At 41.2% G+C, this 16,631-nt stretch overlaps 1 protein-coding gene across 4 annotated transcripts in view; it reads left to right on the top strand.

Moving 5' to 3' along the window:
* The window catches only part of LOC306751932 (neurobeachin-like), a gene marked incomplete at both ends in the record, with an annotated part of 85,013 nt that overhangs the window by 15,536 nt on the left and 52,846 nt on the right, over nucleotides 1-16,631 (top strand). For all 4 annotated transcript variants that reach the window (XM_079235598.1, XM_079235597.1, XM_079235596.1 and 1 more), the window contains 2 exons: nucleotides 13,106-13,337; nucleotides 15,557-15,657. In XM_079235598.1, coding sequence (XP_079091724.1) covers nucleotides 13,106-13,337; nucleotides 15,557-15,657 — 333 coding nt within the window. The remainder of the gene's footprint in view (nucleotides 1-13,105; nucleotides 13,338-15,556; nucleotides 15,658-16,631) is intronic.

Here is a 16,631-nt window from a genome sequence, read left to right as displayed (position 1 = left end):
CTCTTTGTGCCTTGACACTCATCAATCTTCTCCTCTAAACCTCTTTGTCCCCTGGTGAGAGAGGTTGCCTTTGGTCCTTTTTTATTAAACCATAAGTCTTGAGGTCTTAACATATACCTTTATAACAGTTTATTGTCTGGTAAGGCCCACGGCAGAGGGTAGGTGTTCCCTTGGCTATATGCTTTTTGATAGAATTATCCGGGATCATCCATACTGGTTACCGTTACTTAAGCATGTGTCCCAATACTTTGTATATGTGCATTTTTTAGGCCACGTTTAATCCTTCCCTTTGTCTTATTCTCCTGGGAAGGACCCAACTAGCACTCGATGACACTGGATGAATTGCAAAAAACTGAATTGAAAAGTCTATATCTTGAATTGCAGTTGTAGATGGATGTAAATTTATTCATGAGAAAGTGAAGTGGAATATTATTTTAGCTGGGAGGCATGATTCTAAGTAATTCTCCAACACTGTAAGTCTCAAACACATAGTTTCTGTCACTATATTTAAGTGCTGAATTTCTTTTGCAGGGAATATATGTATAGAATTGAAATTCAAATCTCCAACCCTAGCTCGTATAGTTGTAAAAATGTCAAAACTGTGCTTTAAATGGGAGAAATTCCAAATCCAGATCACCACCAACATCTAGTCAGTTGCTTATTGGCTCACAGGCTGTCTGTCCTTCAAATTATTGGAAATATGTAAATATATCTGTAGATATCCAGCTGACAGACAAACTACCAGCAATGAAAAAACACAACCTTCTTTGTGTATATTGGCCAACTTTGAACAAACTAGATGCACACAGTCATTTTTGTTTGTGTATTTGGTAGCATGAATATCTTCCGACATTTATAGAACCTTTTGTTTGCACTTGTAGTTGAATGTTGTACTCACTCTTGATACATTTTTAACTGCAGTATTTTCTGTCAAACTGGGACATGAAATATGGGTTTTTAATGCAGATATATAGAACATCTAGTTTGGTAACTGTGACAGCTGTGTGAATTTATGAACAATGTGCGTAATCACATGTGTGAGAAAGTATCACATTAGGTGTTTTCGTAAGACAAAAAGTGAAAAATGGCTTTGTTTGTTGCCCGATAGCATGTGACGAGGCTTATTACGAGATCCGTTACTAAGCCTCTTTGGCCAATCAGGTGGCAGACATTTTAAACTGCAGTTGGATGAAGTCAGAGTTGTGATCACTTGGCTGCTTGTGCATGCGTGTGTTTCTGACCTGGATTTATTTTCCTGGGAATATCAGCCAAGAACAAGATGGTTCTGTTTTGTTGCGGCGCACACAAACAGTGAAGCTCTCACAGCTTCGGATTTCATGTCAAAGCCATATTTTGCTGTCACAGACTTTAAGTCCTTGACAATATTGATGTTATTACCACAGCAATTAGTACACTTGCAGTTTCAGCTGTTCATCAATGAATATCGCAGCCGTAGTGAAGGATTTCCACTAGATCCTTGCCGCTGTCAGCAGAGAGAGCCGGCGCTGTCCGCTGTGCTGAAAAGAGTCTGTTATATTTGTCATCTGTCTATCTGTCATTTCTCTCTGCTTTCCCAAGCAAACATTCATACCATTACTGTTGCAGCGCATTTCCTTTCTGCCCTGTTTGTAACGTCTGGCCTCACTTTCTTGCAGTCTCCCTTTCCTCTCTTGATCTTTTCCTCTTTGCTTCTTCTTTTCTGCTCTTTTTTTAAAGCTCCTTTGCCTCCCACTCCAGTAAACAGACTTTTGAAAAATTAGTTTTAATGAAATGGCGCCTCATTATTATTGGATTATTTTGGGAGGATTCTCTGCTTCCCCCCACCTCACACTCTTCCTCTATCTCCACTCCTTCTTTTTATGTCCTCATGCTGTCATTCATGTGAATCACTGCTGCTGCTGTGTGCGGTGTGCACATCAGTGTGTTTGTGACGAACTGAGCGAGAGTGTATGTGCGAATGACTAAGACCTAGAAGACTTTTTGCAATGAATTGTTTAAAAGGCTTTTGCCCTTTGAACGCTGAGTATGTGTGTGTTGTGGCTGAGTTCATGTGCGAGTGTTGGTGCACATTTGGTTGTATGTGTGTGTGTGTGTGTGTGTGTGTGTACAGTATGTTTTAAGCTTGCGCTTGACAAGCTTTGAGTCAGATGTTAAAGGCGGGAAAAGGCACACTGAAGTGGTCTGCAGAGAAATAGAGACTTGTATAACGACAGATCACAGCAGGTATTACTGTCTTATTTTGCATTCTCCCACTCCTCTTCTATCCAGCTCTCCCTCTTTGGTTTATGTCAGTGTTAATATAAACTGACAAGCCAATACATGGGAGCACTCAATAGCTTTGCTTCTCTTTGATGTATATACAGACTCACATTCATGGTTATTTTTGTGGAAACTGTGCCCAGGGTACTGCTCTTGGCACTGTGAACACAATTCTCTGTCTTTTGAATCTAATGGAACTGCAAAGCGTACAGTTATTTGCTAAATTGGAGGTAGCAGTTGCTTGATTGGAATTTGTCACCCTCACTGCACAGCGCCCTTGACAGGATCACACGAGCTGATTGGAAACAAGCCTTCCTTGACAAAGAACCACAATATTTATACAAACATGACTTTCCTCATATGCCACATCAAGCCATGAAATGGTGCAGTCCGGAATAGCACATCTGGCTCTATTCTACATCAATAATCAATCAATTTGATCTACAATTTGCAATTCAGTTCCTATTTAGTTTGCAACTTTCCCTAAGAGCTTTTAAAAAATGGATGAAGAAATTGAGTTAATGATTTTGCAGATTCACAGTATTTTTTTCTTTGATGTTTTATTCTATGTATTAATGCAAAATCCATGCATATTTCATCTTGTGATGGGCTCAATGGATGGGCGGGATATAGTATCCTGAAAAATGACCCAGATAAAGACCCATGTACTGTCGGTCTCAATGAATTAGTGATGTTGAATACACATTTACATATATATGTAAAATAAAGACATTTTAATTTTGCCCATGCAGTTAACTCTTCACAAGAAGGTGGCACACACAGTACACCGAAAGGATCAGCTCAGACAACAGATAACATTAATATAAGTGTATGTTAAAGTTAAACTTAAGTGTATGTGGCATGAGTGTTTAAATATGGACTGTGCAGTGGAGTGACCGGTAAAAGGAGAGAAAGGAATAAAAATAAAAATAAATGGTCCGAAAGAATGGTCCGAGAATAGTCCTGTGATGGTAGAGTCAGTCAGTGGGGAACCCGGGCTCTGTTGATGAGCCCGACTGCCGACGGGAAGAAACTGTTAGTGTGGCGTGAGGTCTTAGTCCTGATGGACCTCAACCTCCTGCCAGAGGGGAGGGACACGAACAGGTTGTGTCCAGGGTGAGCACCTCTATTTGAACTCCATTGTCTTCACAGATTTGTATGCATCCTATAGCTTTGGGTTTGCTTTTCACCATATATGGTTGCAGTTATTGTTAAATCCAAAATTTGGTCTATGTTTATGAAACAAACAAAAAACAAAATTGTATGTGGGTGAAAAAAAAAAATGCAAATCCTGATCTAAGAGTACAGCGGAGAAGCACTCTAAACCAAACCTTTAGCCCAGCTTATTTTCTCCCATTTTCTCAGTATTGGCTCTGTGATTGGATGGCTTATGTGTGAGAGAAAAGTGAGAGGGATGAGAACAGTGTTGATGTCAAAGGGGGAAGTGTGGTTCCTGTGTGGAGCTGCTGTATATGGCTGACGAATCCGCTTGTAATGAACTGCCATCTGCACTCCTGGTAAAATGCAATGTATAAAAAAAGCAATGTGCATGTTGTTTGGGCTTGTTCTAGTTTCTTTTGGCTGTTTGAACCCCTTGGTTCTTGTCTTCTAATGTTGGTTGACACAAGTCTAGTATTAACAACAGCTTTGTGTATGGGGAAGATGAAAGGAGGCCCAGACTCATCACTCATTGACAGTGGTGGGATGAAGATCTGTTCTCATGATCCATACTTCTTTTCTTACACATATAATGCAACCTTGGGCTAGGGCAACAGTAAACATGTTGATAAAGACTTATTTTTCTAAGTTACGGTTTTAGTTTTTCACAATAAGAAAACCTGAAATATATTTCCAACATATACAGGCACTTAAAATAAGACCAGGAGTCCAAGAGAGATGGCCATGCTAGTAGATCCTTTGAGGCAAAAGGTTGCTTTGAGCTATTTGCTTATGTCAGCATGCTTACAATGACAGTGCTAACATACTGATGAATAGCCGACCCGATGATGGCGCGAGATCGGAATAGTACACATTGGCATCACAATTCCACCTGAACATTTATGCCAAATCTGTCCAAGGCAATCTGTGCATTACCTTTCAAAATATTAAACTCTGGATTAAAGAATGTCGCTGATGCTAGATGAAAAGTTAGGGGATCACCAAAGTCAGTAGGATTCATCCTCTGGGGACCACACATGGCTGTGCCAAATTCCATTGCATTTCATTAAATAATTGTTTAGATATTTCAATCTGGACCCAAAGTGGTGGTCAGCCATTACCATCTCCTGAGCGTGCTAATAAACACTCAGCAGTTTTATCTATTTTGCATTGTCTGTACATGCAGTGACACTCATTGTAGATATGACAGACTTCAAGCACAGGGGTTTGTTTAGTGTCAGACTTTGTTTGATCAAATCACTTTCATGTCACTGAGGAGACTTTACTGCCTTGAGGGATCTGCAGCATCTCTGTTGTTTTATAGTGTGTCTGGCAGACTGACAACATGTGCCTGTGTCACTTTATGTTAACGTTGGGACACTAAAAAGCCAGCAAGTTCACAGCAGTGACTGAGATATTGCTTGACAGTCAAATCAAATTACGTATTCATACACATTTGAGCATAGCATTTACTCTAATTGATTCCTCACACATCCATAATGTAACACGCAGTATGTATACTTCCATAATGCATAATGCTACTCTGCGTCCTTTTTGCACTTTTATGGTGGGGAAATTCATTTGTAGTCTACATCAACCATTTCTTACGAGGTTCTGATATCTATACATTTTATACATGCCCTCGCCACTACCACACGCACACAACTACTCATACACACATGCACACACACAAACCTGCCTTGCTTGTGGCCTTAACCACTCTTATGTCCCCAGTGTGGATTTATGTAATTATTGTAATTTTGAAATCTTGTTTTTCTCTACTTACTTCCTAAAACTGCTCTGGTGTGATTCATTTGTGTTTCTGCAGCGTACTCGACGAAAGTCTGAAGTGAAAGCCCTACTACACTTTATGCATAACAACTCTTAACTACTCCATACTCTTACGGCTGATTACGTTTATTTTGCTGACGCGTGTGAGCATGTGTGTGTGTGTGTTGACGCTGTCGCTTTGAACAGGGTTTCGTAAGTGGGGGCTGTGTTTCGTCCCATCTGCCATCTGTGCAGAAACTGGTACAAATGCCCATGGGAAATGCAGTCCAGGGTGCTCCCCCTCCTTCCCCTGTGTCTGGAGGCTACACTCAGTCAACATGTCATTGTTCATCACGATCACAGAGACAGAGACACATGCGCTGCCCTTTTCGGCTGCGACTCCTCGTTCCCAACTTTTTCTTTCACCTCCTTTCTACTTTTTCTATCACACTAACTTTCACAGCAGTTTTCCAGACTAACCTAGGGCTTCAACTAATGCTTTTTTCCATTATCCACTTATCAAATGATTATATTTTTAGGGTTATTCAATTAATCATTCAGTTTTTAAAATGTAAAAAAAAATCCATTGTTAAATCCCAATGCCCGCGATCTTCAGATTTTTTATTTTGTCTGTCTAAAACCCAAACATATTCAGTTAACTATGATATAAAACAAAGAAAACAAGCGAGCTGTTCAGAATGCTCGTTTGTCTGGCAATCAGTCTAAAATCCCAAAATATTCAGATTAGTATCATAATCCAATAAAAAAATACTAAATCTCTTGACGGTTTTGCATGACAAATGAAATGACTCTCGATAACCGATATTGCCAATATGTTTAGCTTTGCTCTAAATATTCATGTCACCCTTTCCATAAACCAGTGAGCCCCCATATATCCTCAACCAAAAGCATTGGAAAACCAAGATTAGGAAAATGTTATCCTGAATATGAATCAGAGCCAGTGATAGAATTAACTGCTGCTTTTATCAATGCTGTTGACCAGAAATGAGGTCATACAGAAAACAGAATGTGGATTATTGAGTGTTTAGTGGCCTGTTTAGCCCCAATGTAATCCATATCTTTTTTTTAGAGATTTGCTATGGTCATCATCGAGGCACTAAACCCTCCACTGCACATTGTAAGGCTGTGGGCAATAAAATCACTCTGCAACCCTGATAAGAAAGCACAATAGCATTCAGCCGCCGTCTCGCCCTCATTGTCTTTTTTTCGCTCCATCTCTCACGTTCAAACGCACACACTTCCTCGGCCCTGTTTTCTCTTCTCTCCAATCTGCTTCGTCCTGCAGTTTACACTGTTCATTCTCGTGTTTGCTTTTCTCCCTTTCGTTTCCCTTCTCTCGTTCCCTGTTCTTTTTCACCTCCCCTCACTCTCCTTCAATTCTGCTCTCCTGCGCTCTGTTGAGCCCTCTTGGCGAAGCGTTAAGTGTATAATCTGTGATCTCATGTCTAGATGGGCCTCTCGTCTCCTCGTTCGCTCTGCGCACAAAGGGACTGAATGGCTGCGGCTCACTCAGGGGACACAAACGTAATGAGCCACACAAACACACACCTAACAAACACATACACATGCCGCGCACCTCTCCAGCTCACTCTCAGGAGCTTTGAAGTTGCATATTGATGATGCCAGCTCCAAAGGCTCAATTGAATGTGCAGAGGAGGTGGCTATTGAACGTCCACTCGCCTCTCTGACATGTCATCTATGACAGCAGTAATGAGCAACAGGTGCCTCTTTTGCCAGGTTTGACCGTGAGTCATCCAATATTCAACAGTCAGTCGTAGTAATCAGCCAGCGTAATGGCTCGTTTGATGTGCCATCACAGCACTACATAATGGACTGCTGTGGGTCGGTGTGAGATTGTTTTGAAATGAGTAATGATCATTTTAATTAATGTAGACCCTTTCAGAGTACGAGTGAGGAAGTGGCATTTTAAGGTGAAAACAAATTAGGTTAAAATCTGAATAAAGATAAATAGAAATTCAAAAACATAAATTATAAAATACAGGTGTAAATATAATAATGTCGGCAGAATTCCATTTAGCTGCTTCAGTATCACAGGCATGGTGTCATTTTTATTTTGCACTTTTTTCCTGGGACTAGACATGAATTGAACAGCATTTCTCTGATTGGTCAGGATTGTTACACTGAAATACGTCAAACCACAAAAGGAGAACTTTTTCAAGTATTTTAAGGTTTAAAATATTTGTATACCTTTTACAAGTTACCCAAAATAAGTAGTAAAAATATCTGAATGGCTATATGTGTTATGCATGGGCAAACTAGAAGGAACTGAATGCTCATTGTTAACAGTGCCAGTGATTTTTTATCAATTTAGCAAAGCAGGATAACTGAGAATGTCCTCACAAGACAAAATGTCAGCAGTGGTTGTTCCTTTACATTTTTGTTCCTTTTAAAAAATAAAATAAAAAAAATAACAAATGAGCTCTTGTGGTTTTACTGTAACCGCTGGATGTGTAAACAAACAACTGTTTGCCGTATTAAGTTATATTAGGCTACAGTTTACGCCCTTTTAGGATAACAACAGCAGACATTTTGACTTGACACAGGTGTCTATTCAAGTGCCCCATGTTATGACAGCAGGACAGTGAGCCAGCATGCACAACACCAGGACCCTGGCACTGAAGCGGCTCAATGGAATTCAGCCATCGTTCATTTTCATTTTTATTTGTGTATTTGTTGCGCCTGTGCCTTTCCTACTGTCAGAATGTCTTCAATAAAAAAGGCCTCTTGCCCTTGAGGAGCGCCGAAGGACTGTTTCTGAGCAGTGCGGCTGGTGAGAAAGAGTCCGATGCACAGAGGGGGTGTTTGTTTTACCAACCTCTTATGAGAGCAGGTTTTGGCAGGTCGAGGTTCCTGCTCATATAAGCTCTTTGTGGTGCGAAGACGGTCCTGGCACTGACCCCCACCCTCCTCAAACTCCCAGCTCCCCGACACAACCAGAGTGATGCCGAGCCGAGTGCCAGCTTCCTCCAGGCTCTGAATGAGCAGCTGGACAGAATTATAAATCACAGTGAGGAAAGGTAACGCATAAGTGTGCAAGCACACAACTGATACTTTACACGAAATAAGAAAGATATAATATTTTTTTATAATAACCACAGTTGGAGAGTGAAAAAGTCAGCCAAGTAGATTAGTCATCAGTGATAAATGCAGTGGAAGATATTCTTACGTTTCAGACTGTTACTGAAAGTGTTTCAAGGTCAATCATGACACACTTGATGCTCTGAAGCAAGAAATACAGTTTGCATGTCTCGTCACAACACAAAGGGAATATTATCTTCAATATTATGCAGTCTTGAATGCGTTTTATTCATTTCCAGTGTGAGCACAGCTGTGTATTCTATATACAGGAGGCATGTAACAGGCAGACGCACATTCATATGCATCAGCACAAACACATCCCAGCCTCCAGTGTGTACCTGTCAATGTTCATAAAACCCAGAGGAACATCGATTGTGGTAAAGAGGTTGTTACTTCTTTAGCAACTGCTTGACGAAAGGTTCTTTGACTCACCGGCTTGTTTCCTTGCTGTTTTTTTAAGGAATAGAACATACTAGAAGTGCAACAGATCATAAAACTCACGGTTTAGATCACAGATCGGATCAGCACAACAGAAAAAAGGTAGCAAATATAACTTTTAACCTGATCACATTTTTTTAAAACTAATGGCAGATCATTATTTATCCATATTGGCAGATACAGATCGATTTGTTGTTTGATTGTAGCAGCTGGTCTACAAGGCTCCAGACAATGTCCCAAAAATCATTTCAATGACTCAGTGTAAACCTTCAACATTATCCTATATGTTGTAGTCATTTATAGTGTTTCTTTTCTTAATAAAAACACAGAATTCAAATGATAAGGAAATAAAAGATTATATGTTTGATGAAGGGCTGCACGGTGGTACAGTAAGAGGGGCCCGGGTTCGATCCCCGATCTTGGGCGATCCTTCTGTGTAGAGTTTCCACGTTCTCCCCGTGGCAGCGTGGGTTCCCTTCGGGTTCTCAGACTTCCTCCCACAGTCCAAAGACATGCAGCTCAGGTTCATTTGAGACTCTAAAATTGTCCGTAGGTATGAACGTGAGCGTGACTGTCTGTCTCTATATGTTCCCTGCGATAGTCTGGCGACCCTAAATACGATAAGTGGTTTGGATAATGGAATGGGATGGAACGTTTGATTAAAACAAATCTTGTCATTAGTAATTTTAATGAGGCCTAGAGCTAGTGCTAGGAAGATAAACAGGTCATAATTCATCTCTAATATCTATTTATGTTATTATGGAAACAATGTTGTTTACAATGTAACATTATCAGAGTTCAATGACTAGAAAAGCATTAATGACGATGTCCTCATCGCATATTTAACTGAATATTGGCAGTAAAACTTTATTTCACACTGTGATGGTTGACGTTAAACTGTGTCATTAATCCGTGGACCACATGCGTGCCAAACCGCTTGGGGGGTGGACTTCGTACCGATCACGAATCGACAGTGGTCGGTTACACCACTAGAATGTACAGACATGAGCGGTACTTGGGGAGCAATCATTGTCATAGTGCTGCCAAAACAAATGTTCCCCAACCACTTACCAAGCAGACAGTGAGGTCAGTGCTCACATTGCCTCAGAGAAGAGAGGGGGTGGCACTGCCAAGCCCCTTTATCCTAAGGCGAGTGGCATAATGCGGGGCCCTGTTTAAGTGTGTGTGTCCTTTAACCAGCAGGGTATGTGTAGGGGTAGTAAAGGCCTCTTGTGCGTGCTCATTGATGTGATTTCTCGCCCTTTGTGAGAACTTTCCCAGTGCGCTGCTGATGCAAAGACGAGGGATGGGAGCCGACGTTGTGGACACACAGGGTCGGGTGTAGGAAGAGCTCGGAGGTTGCGAGTGTTTATGCAAAACAAGCATGTTCCCTCATAAAAGTAATTAGTAATCTTTTGTCCGTGTGCAGAGCGGCAATGATGATGGCGCTCGAGTGCGCTCAAGTGTGCTCAAGCTGCTCATGATCAACCTTACTGCCATCTAGTCAGCATGTTTATTTATACATCAATTAAAAGCCCTACTCGAGCCAATAATGGGCGCAGAAATGCTCCATCAAGCCACTTAAAGTGGAAAACGTATATTTGATGGAGCGTTTTCATATTTCCGAATATTTTCCCCCAAACCCTTTCTTTTTTACAGCTCTATCTGTCTGGCTGTCCTTTCCTCTTCAGGGCACCTTGATCCAGGAGGCTCTTATTGGCCCCACACAGGCTTTAGCTGCCTTTCCAGATATTTGTTTCTGTTGGAGGAGAGATAATAATTATCTGGGCACTTCCTTCTTTCCTCCCCCTGTGTTTTCCCTGCACTTGCCCTCCTTTTTCTCTGTATTGTTGGTCATGAGACCCAATTTGTTGCTGTCGCTTGCATCACCCCTCTCATCTTGCTGTGATGTTCTGTACTCGGGTAGCAAGTGTGAGCAAAGAGAGATTATGCTTGTGCTGTACATGTGTATGTCCCGGGGATGTGTGTGTCTCCGTGTTTAAGTCGCTGCGTATCTGCTAGTTTCTCCCAAAGAATGTCCTTGCTCTCTTTCTTTAAGCTTCCGCTGTGTGCTATATCGAGCACCTTCAGACTGGCAGGTTATATAGATGTTGTAGGACGCACTAGTCCCCAGCGTGCTCTTTAATTGGGAACCTCAGTGGAGAGGGGGAAATTCGATGCGGGATGAATTAATTCTTCCCCCTTTTATTCCATGCCTTGTTCAAAGGTCCTCTCTAATCTGTGCTAGTGCGTTCGCAGAGAGCACAGGATCAATTCACTTCAGAGAGAGAGAGAGAGAGAGAGAGAGAGAGAGAGAGGAGGGAAAGGGACCGAATGTCTGTCTGGAAAGAGTAAAGGGGTGAGGAGCTGGTAGAAGAAGAATATAGAGATTGTATACTTTAATACAAGGCCCAAATCTAAAACCTGATCAATCACAAGGTGACATGAGGGAAACTTGAGGCAGGAAAAGAGCGACGACCGACAAGGCTTAACCCTTAAACTTGAAGTCTCTCTGGGGCTGAGACAAAGGCTGTCGATAAGCCAACATGTAATACATGCTGGTGTTGCAAATGATTGCTGCAGCTAATGTTCTTATCACAGACACCATCATTTATCCTCAATTTTCTATGTTCTTTTGCAAGGTCCTCCGGCATGCATCAGGTTTGGGGGTCAGTTTCTTTAAAGCAAGACCATAGACATGTCCATCCTAATATAGCTCAAATTTATACAGAAATGTCAGGAAATATGATTTATTTGCTAAGTCACATAAAACCATAGACTGTATGATTAAGACGTAGACACAGTGATATCACCCATTGTTTTGTGGGCTAAGGTTTTGATGACTACAGTTAGGTATTTTGTCCACTTGTACCACTTCCTTGTCTGTTGCCATCTTGTTTTTTTTGCAAAGGTGACATGAGAGGTTGGAGCTAAATACAGCCGAATGCTGTATAAGACATTTTTAGACGTCCAAAATGTTACGATTAACTTTCATGGACTGAAAACACACTGTGAAAGGGGGAAAGTTGACCATACAACTCCGGGGTAGCGACCTGTTAATCACAAGGTAGCCCCCGCCTGAAAGCACACCCATTTCTAAACGGCCTGACCTGACATCATAATATACATTATATACTTGTATATCATAATGTAGCAACTGAGGGCAATATCACATATAAAAAACTGTGGAATTGATTTGAAGATATTCTCAACTACTTACTTTTTCCAGAACTTTCAACCACATCGAATGGTCATTGTCAGCAGATGGAGTTTGCCCAGTTGTCATGGAGATGGTTCAGCTTCAGATGTCCAAGCCAGTAATGGGTTCTCCACTCTTATGTTAGAAAAGAAAACATCTCATCATCTCATCAAGATGCGGGTTAACTGAGAGTGAAAATACAATGTTTAATGAATTTCCAGTTTTAGTTAGATATTTTTTGTGTTACCCTCGTGTTGTCTTGGAGTCAAAATGACTCATCAACATACATACATATACAGGGTCATTTTGACCCAAAGACAACATGAGGTTAGGTTGTTTAGTCACACATAGAATTAATTAATAAGCTTTTCATTTCACTGGCAGCGACAACACTGATGCTCTTGTTCTCCTCAGATAGCAGGGGACTCCTCTCTCCTCTCCATCTCTCTGTGAAACACACCGACTGTAATGTCATCCATTACTTTCTGTGTGAAGACCGCGGTCCAATTTGGTGTCTTCTATATCCGCTCATAATCTTTCGACTTGCTCGCCTCTCGTAACCTATTGCGTGTTTCTGTTCCATCAGATTTAATAACCTCCGTGGTGGTCTCTTAGCGTGGTGGTTACCAAGGCTACCACTTCCTGGATAGCGTAGTATGCTGAGGATAAACTGCGTGGGGGATGCTTGTGTTCATGTGGTGCAAGTGTGTTTGTGAGGCCTAGTGATCTGATGGCTGTGTGTGTGTGTGTGTGTGTGTGTGTGTGTGTGTGTGTGTGTGTGTGTGTGTGTGTGTGTGTGTGTGTACATGTGTGTACATGTGTGTATGGTCAGATGAAGGACATTTATTTGTTGCAGTATGTGTGGCCCCCGGCAGAAGAAATACTCCACTAACCATAATCAGCATCCATCAGACGCCAGGCTTACCTCTCCGACAGACAAAAGGTTAAATGCTTCACTAAATCATTCTCTTTTTGTTCTCTCTCTCCTCCCACGTGCTTCATCCCCCACCCCTTCTTTTTTCTCCCCTCCAACCTAACACCTCCATAATCCACTGGTTCCTGCCCCTTTTCTGCCTCCCAAACCATTTCCCTCCTCCCCTCTCTGCCTTCTTCATCCTCCTCCTCCTCCCTCTCTCTCTCCCTCTCCCTCACCCCCTCCAGCTGGTGGGCGGCGAGTTTGACCTGGAGATGAACTTCATCATCCAGGAGGCGGAGAGCATCGGCTGCATGGTGGAGCTGCTGTCCCACTGCGAGGTGACGTGCCAGGCCGAGATCTGGAGCATGTTCACCGCCATCCTCCGCAAGAGCGTGCGCAACCTGCAGACCAGCACCGAGGTCGGCCTCATACAGCAGGTGCTGCTCAAGATGAGCACTGTGGACGACATGATAGCAGGTGAAGCAACTGTGCATTCATGAGTACCACGTAAAGACAAATAAATGGAGGGGTTGAAATTAAGGTGTGAACGCAACCACAAATGAATTTACTAAATTTCCACTTTTCCTTTTCGTTAATTTGGACAAAAGGTAAAAGGATAACACAACATGATCTTAACATCGTAACACAATTTCCCTGAATATTGACGAAGACCTGCATCACTGCCTGGTTGCAAAACAAACGCACACGTTAGGAGATATATGCAGATTTTTATATATCTTAAGTTTCAGTAAAATATACATTCATTAGCCTTAAAATATAAGTGTGTGCTGTGTTTTAACAAATTATTACTAAGGATATAACTAACCTTGGATCACATTTTTACTACGACGATGTTGAAATCATCACATGTGGGCCAGAAGCTGAAGACACAGCATTGATTGAGACAGAAGCTCAAGGTTAAAGCTGTTTCTGGTGTACATGATTGTCTCTATTTCTTCTTATTTGAAGATTTCTTTCACTCACTTGTGATTTTTTTTCCTTCATAACAGAACTATTTAATGTGTGAGTGTTTATTTGCTGTGCAGTCAGACATCCATAAAAACCAGCTGGTGCTGCAGAAGCAGAGTAATGACCCCAGTATGTTTCCGTGTGTGCTGCAATTTATATGGGAGGCTTTATTACAAAACACCACATACACAGCTGTCTCTTGACATGATCATATTGACCTTGACTTCCCTTTAATGATGCCTTGGAGTGTGTGTCCTCTCCTTCTCTCCTCCTCCTCAGTGTCCTCTTTGTCCTACAAACCGCTGCAGGATAATGTGCTTTATAACTTCTGTGACTTATTGCTGCTCACCACAGCAGAGCATATGTCGCTTAAGTCAATTTAGTGACAATTCTCACAGACTCCCCTGCTAAAGAATGATTCTAACATTTTTTAAAGCTATTTAAAATGCCCTACATGGATTGATCGTACCAAAAACAGAGCTGAGGGGTTTTGAATCTAGGCCATTGTGTATTGCGTTTTCCTCTCCCACCAAGCACCTCAGTGAGCTAGCCTTCTGCTTTATTAACTATCGCTGGGCTCTGGCTAATGAAATACTGTGGGAAGACTCTATTCATATCGAGCAGGCCTAATGGGAAAGAAGAGCCTCTGTAAGCAGATTGCCTCGCTCTGAGAGGACTGTGCTGTAGCCATATCACACTGATCTGTTCTGGCTGTGTAAAGTGAAAGTCAATGATGCAGTTAGGTCATTTTGACTAAACAAATGTCTGTTTAACACAATGTACTTTTTAATTATCTGCCTGAATATTCAGAGGAAACACTTTTGAAAACTTGTTTTTGTAAAATGTATGACATTTAGGCATTGTCGGTTGTTACTTTGACTGTTAAAATGTGAACAAATTAAAGGAAAACACGGAAATATATTTATTTGCTTTCTTTGCGTGCGTTAGATGAGAAGAGAGATAGATCTCCTAATGCCTGTCTAGTGTCTTGTAAATATGCAGCTTGAGCCAGCAGGAGATTAGCTTAGCTTCCCATTAAGACGAGAAGCAGGTCACTGGTTAGCCAAAACTTATTTTTTATTTTGCATTTCCCCTTGCTTCCAGTCCTTTTCCTAAGCTAAGCTAATCACTTGCTGGTGTACCTGTTTATATTTAGCATAACAAAACCTACGGTGGATTTGAAATGCAGCTTTTCAGTCCTGGACATTAACTGGACAAACAATATGGGTCCAAGACCCCCATCACAGTATATTTGATTTAATAATATGAGTATCGGAGTGTTTAGTAATGCAGTGAATCCACATTCATTAACAATCCTCTCGTAAACAGTATTCAAGCCTGTCACTGTTGTTGTATTAGCTTTGTTTAGCTATAGCAGTACTTAACTATTTCTCAGTTTCTTCTGCCTTATATTCCCTGATGTATTAAGATCAATGTATAAAAACGCAACAAGAATTTACATTGTGATGTACACATTCAAGGTATTTAGTATTGCTGTGCACAGCAACTCTGCTCAAGATTCAAGGTTACGTGTGCTTTGTTTACAGTGGAGGGGCTACTCAGTACATTCTGACTGCAGATACTAATGACCTCACCTTATTTTATCAGAGAAATGACAGTCGAGGACTGACTCACAAACACAAGAGCAAAAGAGCACGCGCACACAGATATTCTGGTAGTTTCTGCTCTCTTGCGCTCACTATCTGCCTCTGTCTGTGTTTCCTCAGACCTCCTGGTGGACATGCTGGGAGTCATGGCCAGTTACAGCATCACAGTGAAGGAGCTGAAGCTGCTCTTCAGTATGCTCAGGGGAGACAACGGCATCTGGGTAAGTTGATGGAGTTTTAGATTGTGTGTGCTTTTCAGTTTGTTGTTGTTATGAGCACAGTAGAAAATGAAGACACCTTCCCATCAATCAGCTGCTGGGTGAAAAATATAAATATTGCTAAAAAGTGGAAAAAACATCATCATTATATTATAAGTATTTTTATACTGTAAGTGACCGTACTCCATTTCCATATTTTGTAGTCAAAATAAAAGCAATATTTCAATGCAGATTAATTCTGGAAAAAGGATTATTGTATAAATATATCTGCGTGTATGTTTAATTTCTTTTTTATTGTTTTTACATTGCTGTACCGTATGCTGTCTGATATGCCAGTATTTCACAATTAATAGTTGGGGAAGCTACATTCATTTTACACTAGATTAATTTTACAGCATGAGCGTGTGTCATTAGTGTGGGTGTCACTTAATGGGATGGTTGTGCTAATATACAAGCAAAATAGAGGATGGGTGTGTATCTATGTGTGTATGTTTGGATTGATTTGTGAGCATATGTCAAGACAAGGGCAATTTGGCTCACGTTTAGCTTTCCCCCCACTCTCGTAATCAACATTATTATTAATACAAGAGGTTGGAGTGTGCTATTTTTGTGAGGAAAAAAAGCAGCAGCAGGCTAATCAGTGGTGAAGGTGAAACACTGTGAATTCCGTATTGTTTTTCTCCAGGTGAGTTCCTTTGGGAATTTCTCATCTTTTAAGCAACATCCGGCCATATATTCACTCTCTATATAACCACCATTTTCTATTACTAACATCCAAGCAGCTCCAGAAGAGTAAATGCATTGCTCAGGGGCTCATTTTCTCTCTTTATTCCCTCTGTTAGACTTTTACCTGGTGAATGGAGATTCGACACAACATCTCCTTGTCTCTTTGCACAGCCGTATCAGAAACATTTCCTATTGTGTGCTGCCAAATAGACATTTTCTTTGGTTGTGATTACAGTCTGTGGACGTAGTCC

This window comes from Taurulus bubalis (genome assembly GCF_910589615.1).
Source record: "Taurulus bubalis genome assembly, chromosome: 2".
Classification (NCBI taxonomy): Eukaryota; Metazoa; Chordata; class Actinopteri; order Perciformes; family Cottidae; genus Taurulus; species Taurulus bubalis.
This window is presented reverse-complemented; position numbering and strand designations above follow the sequence as displayed.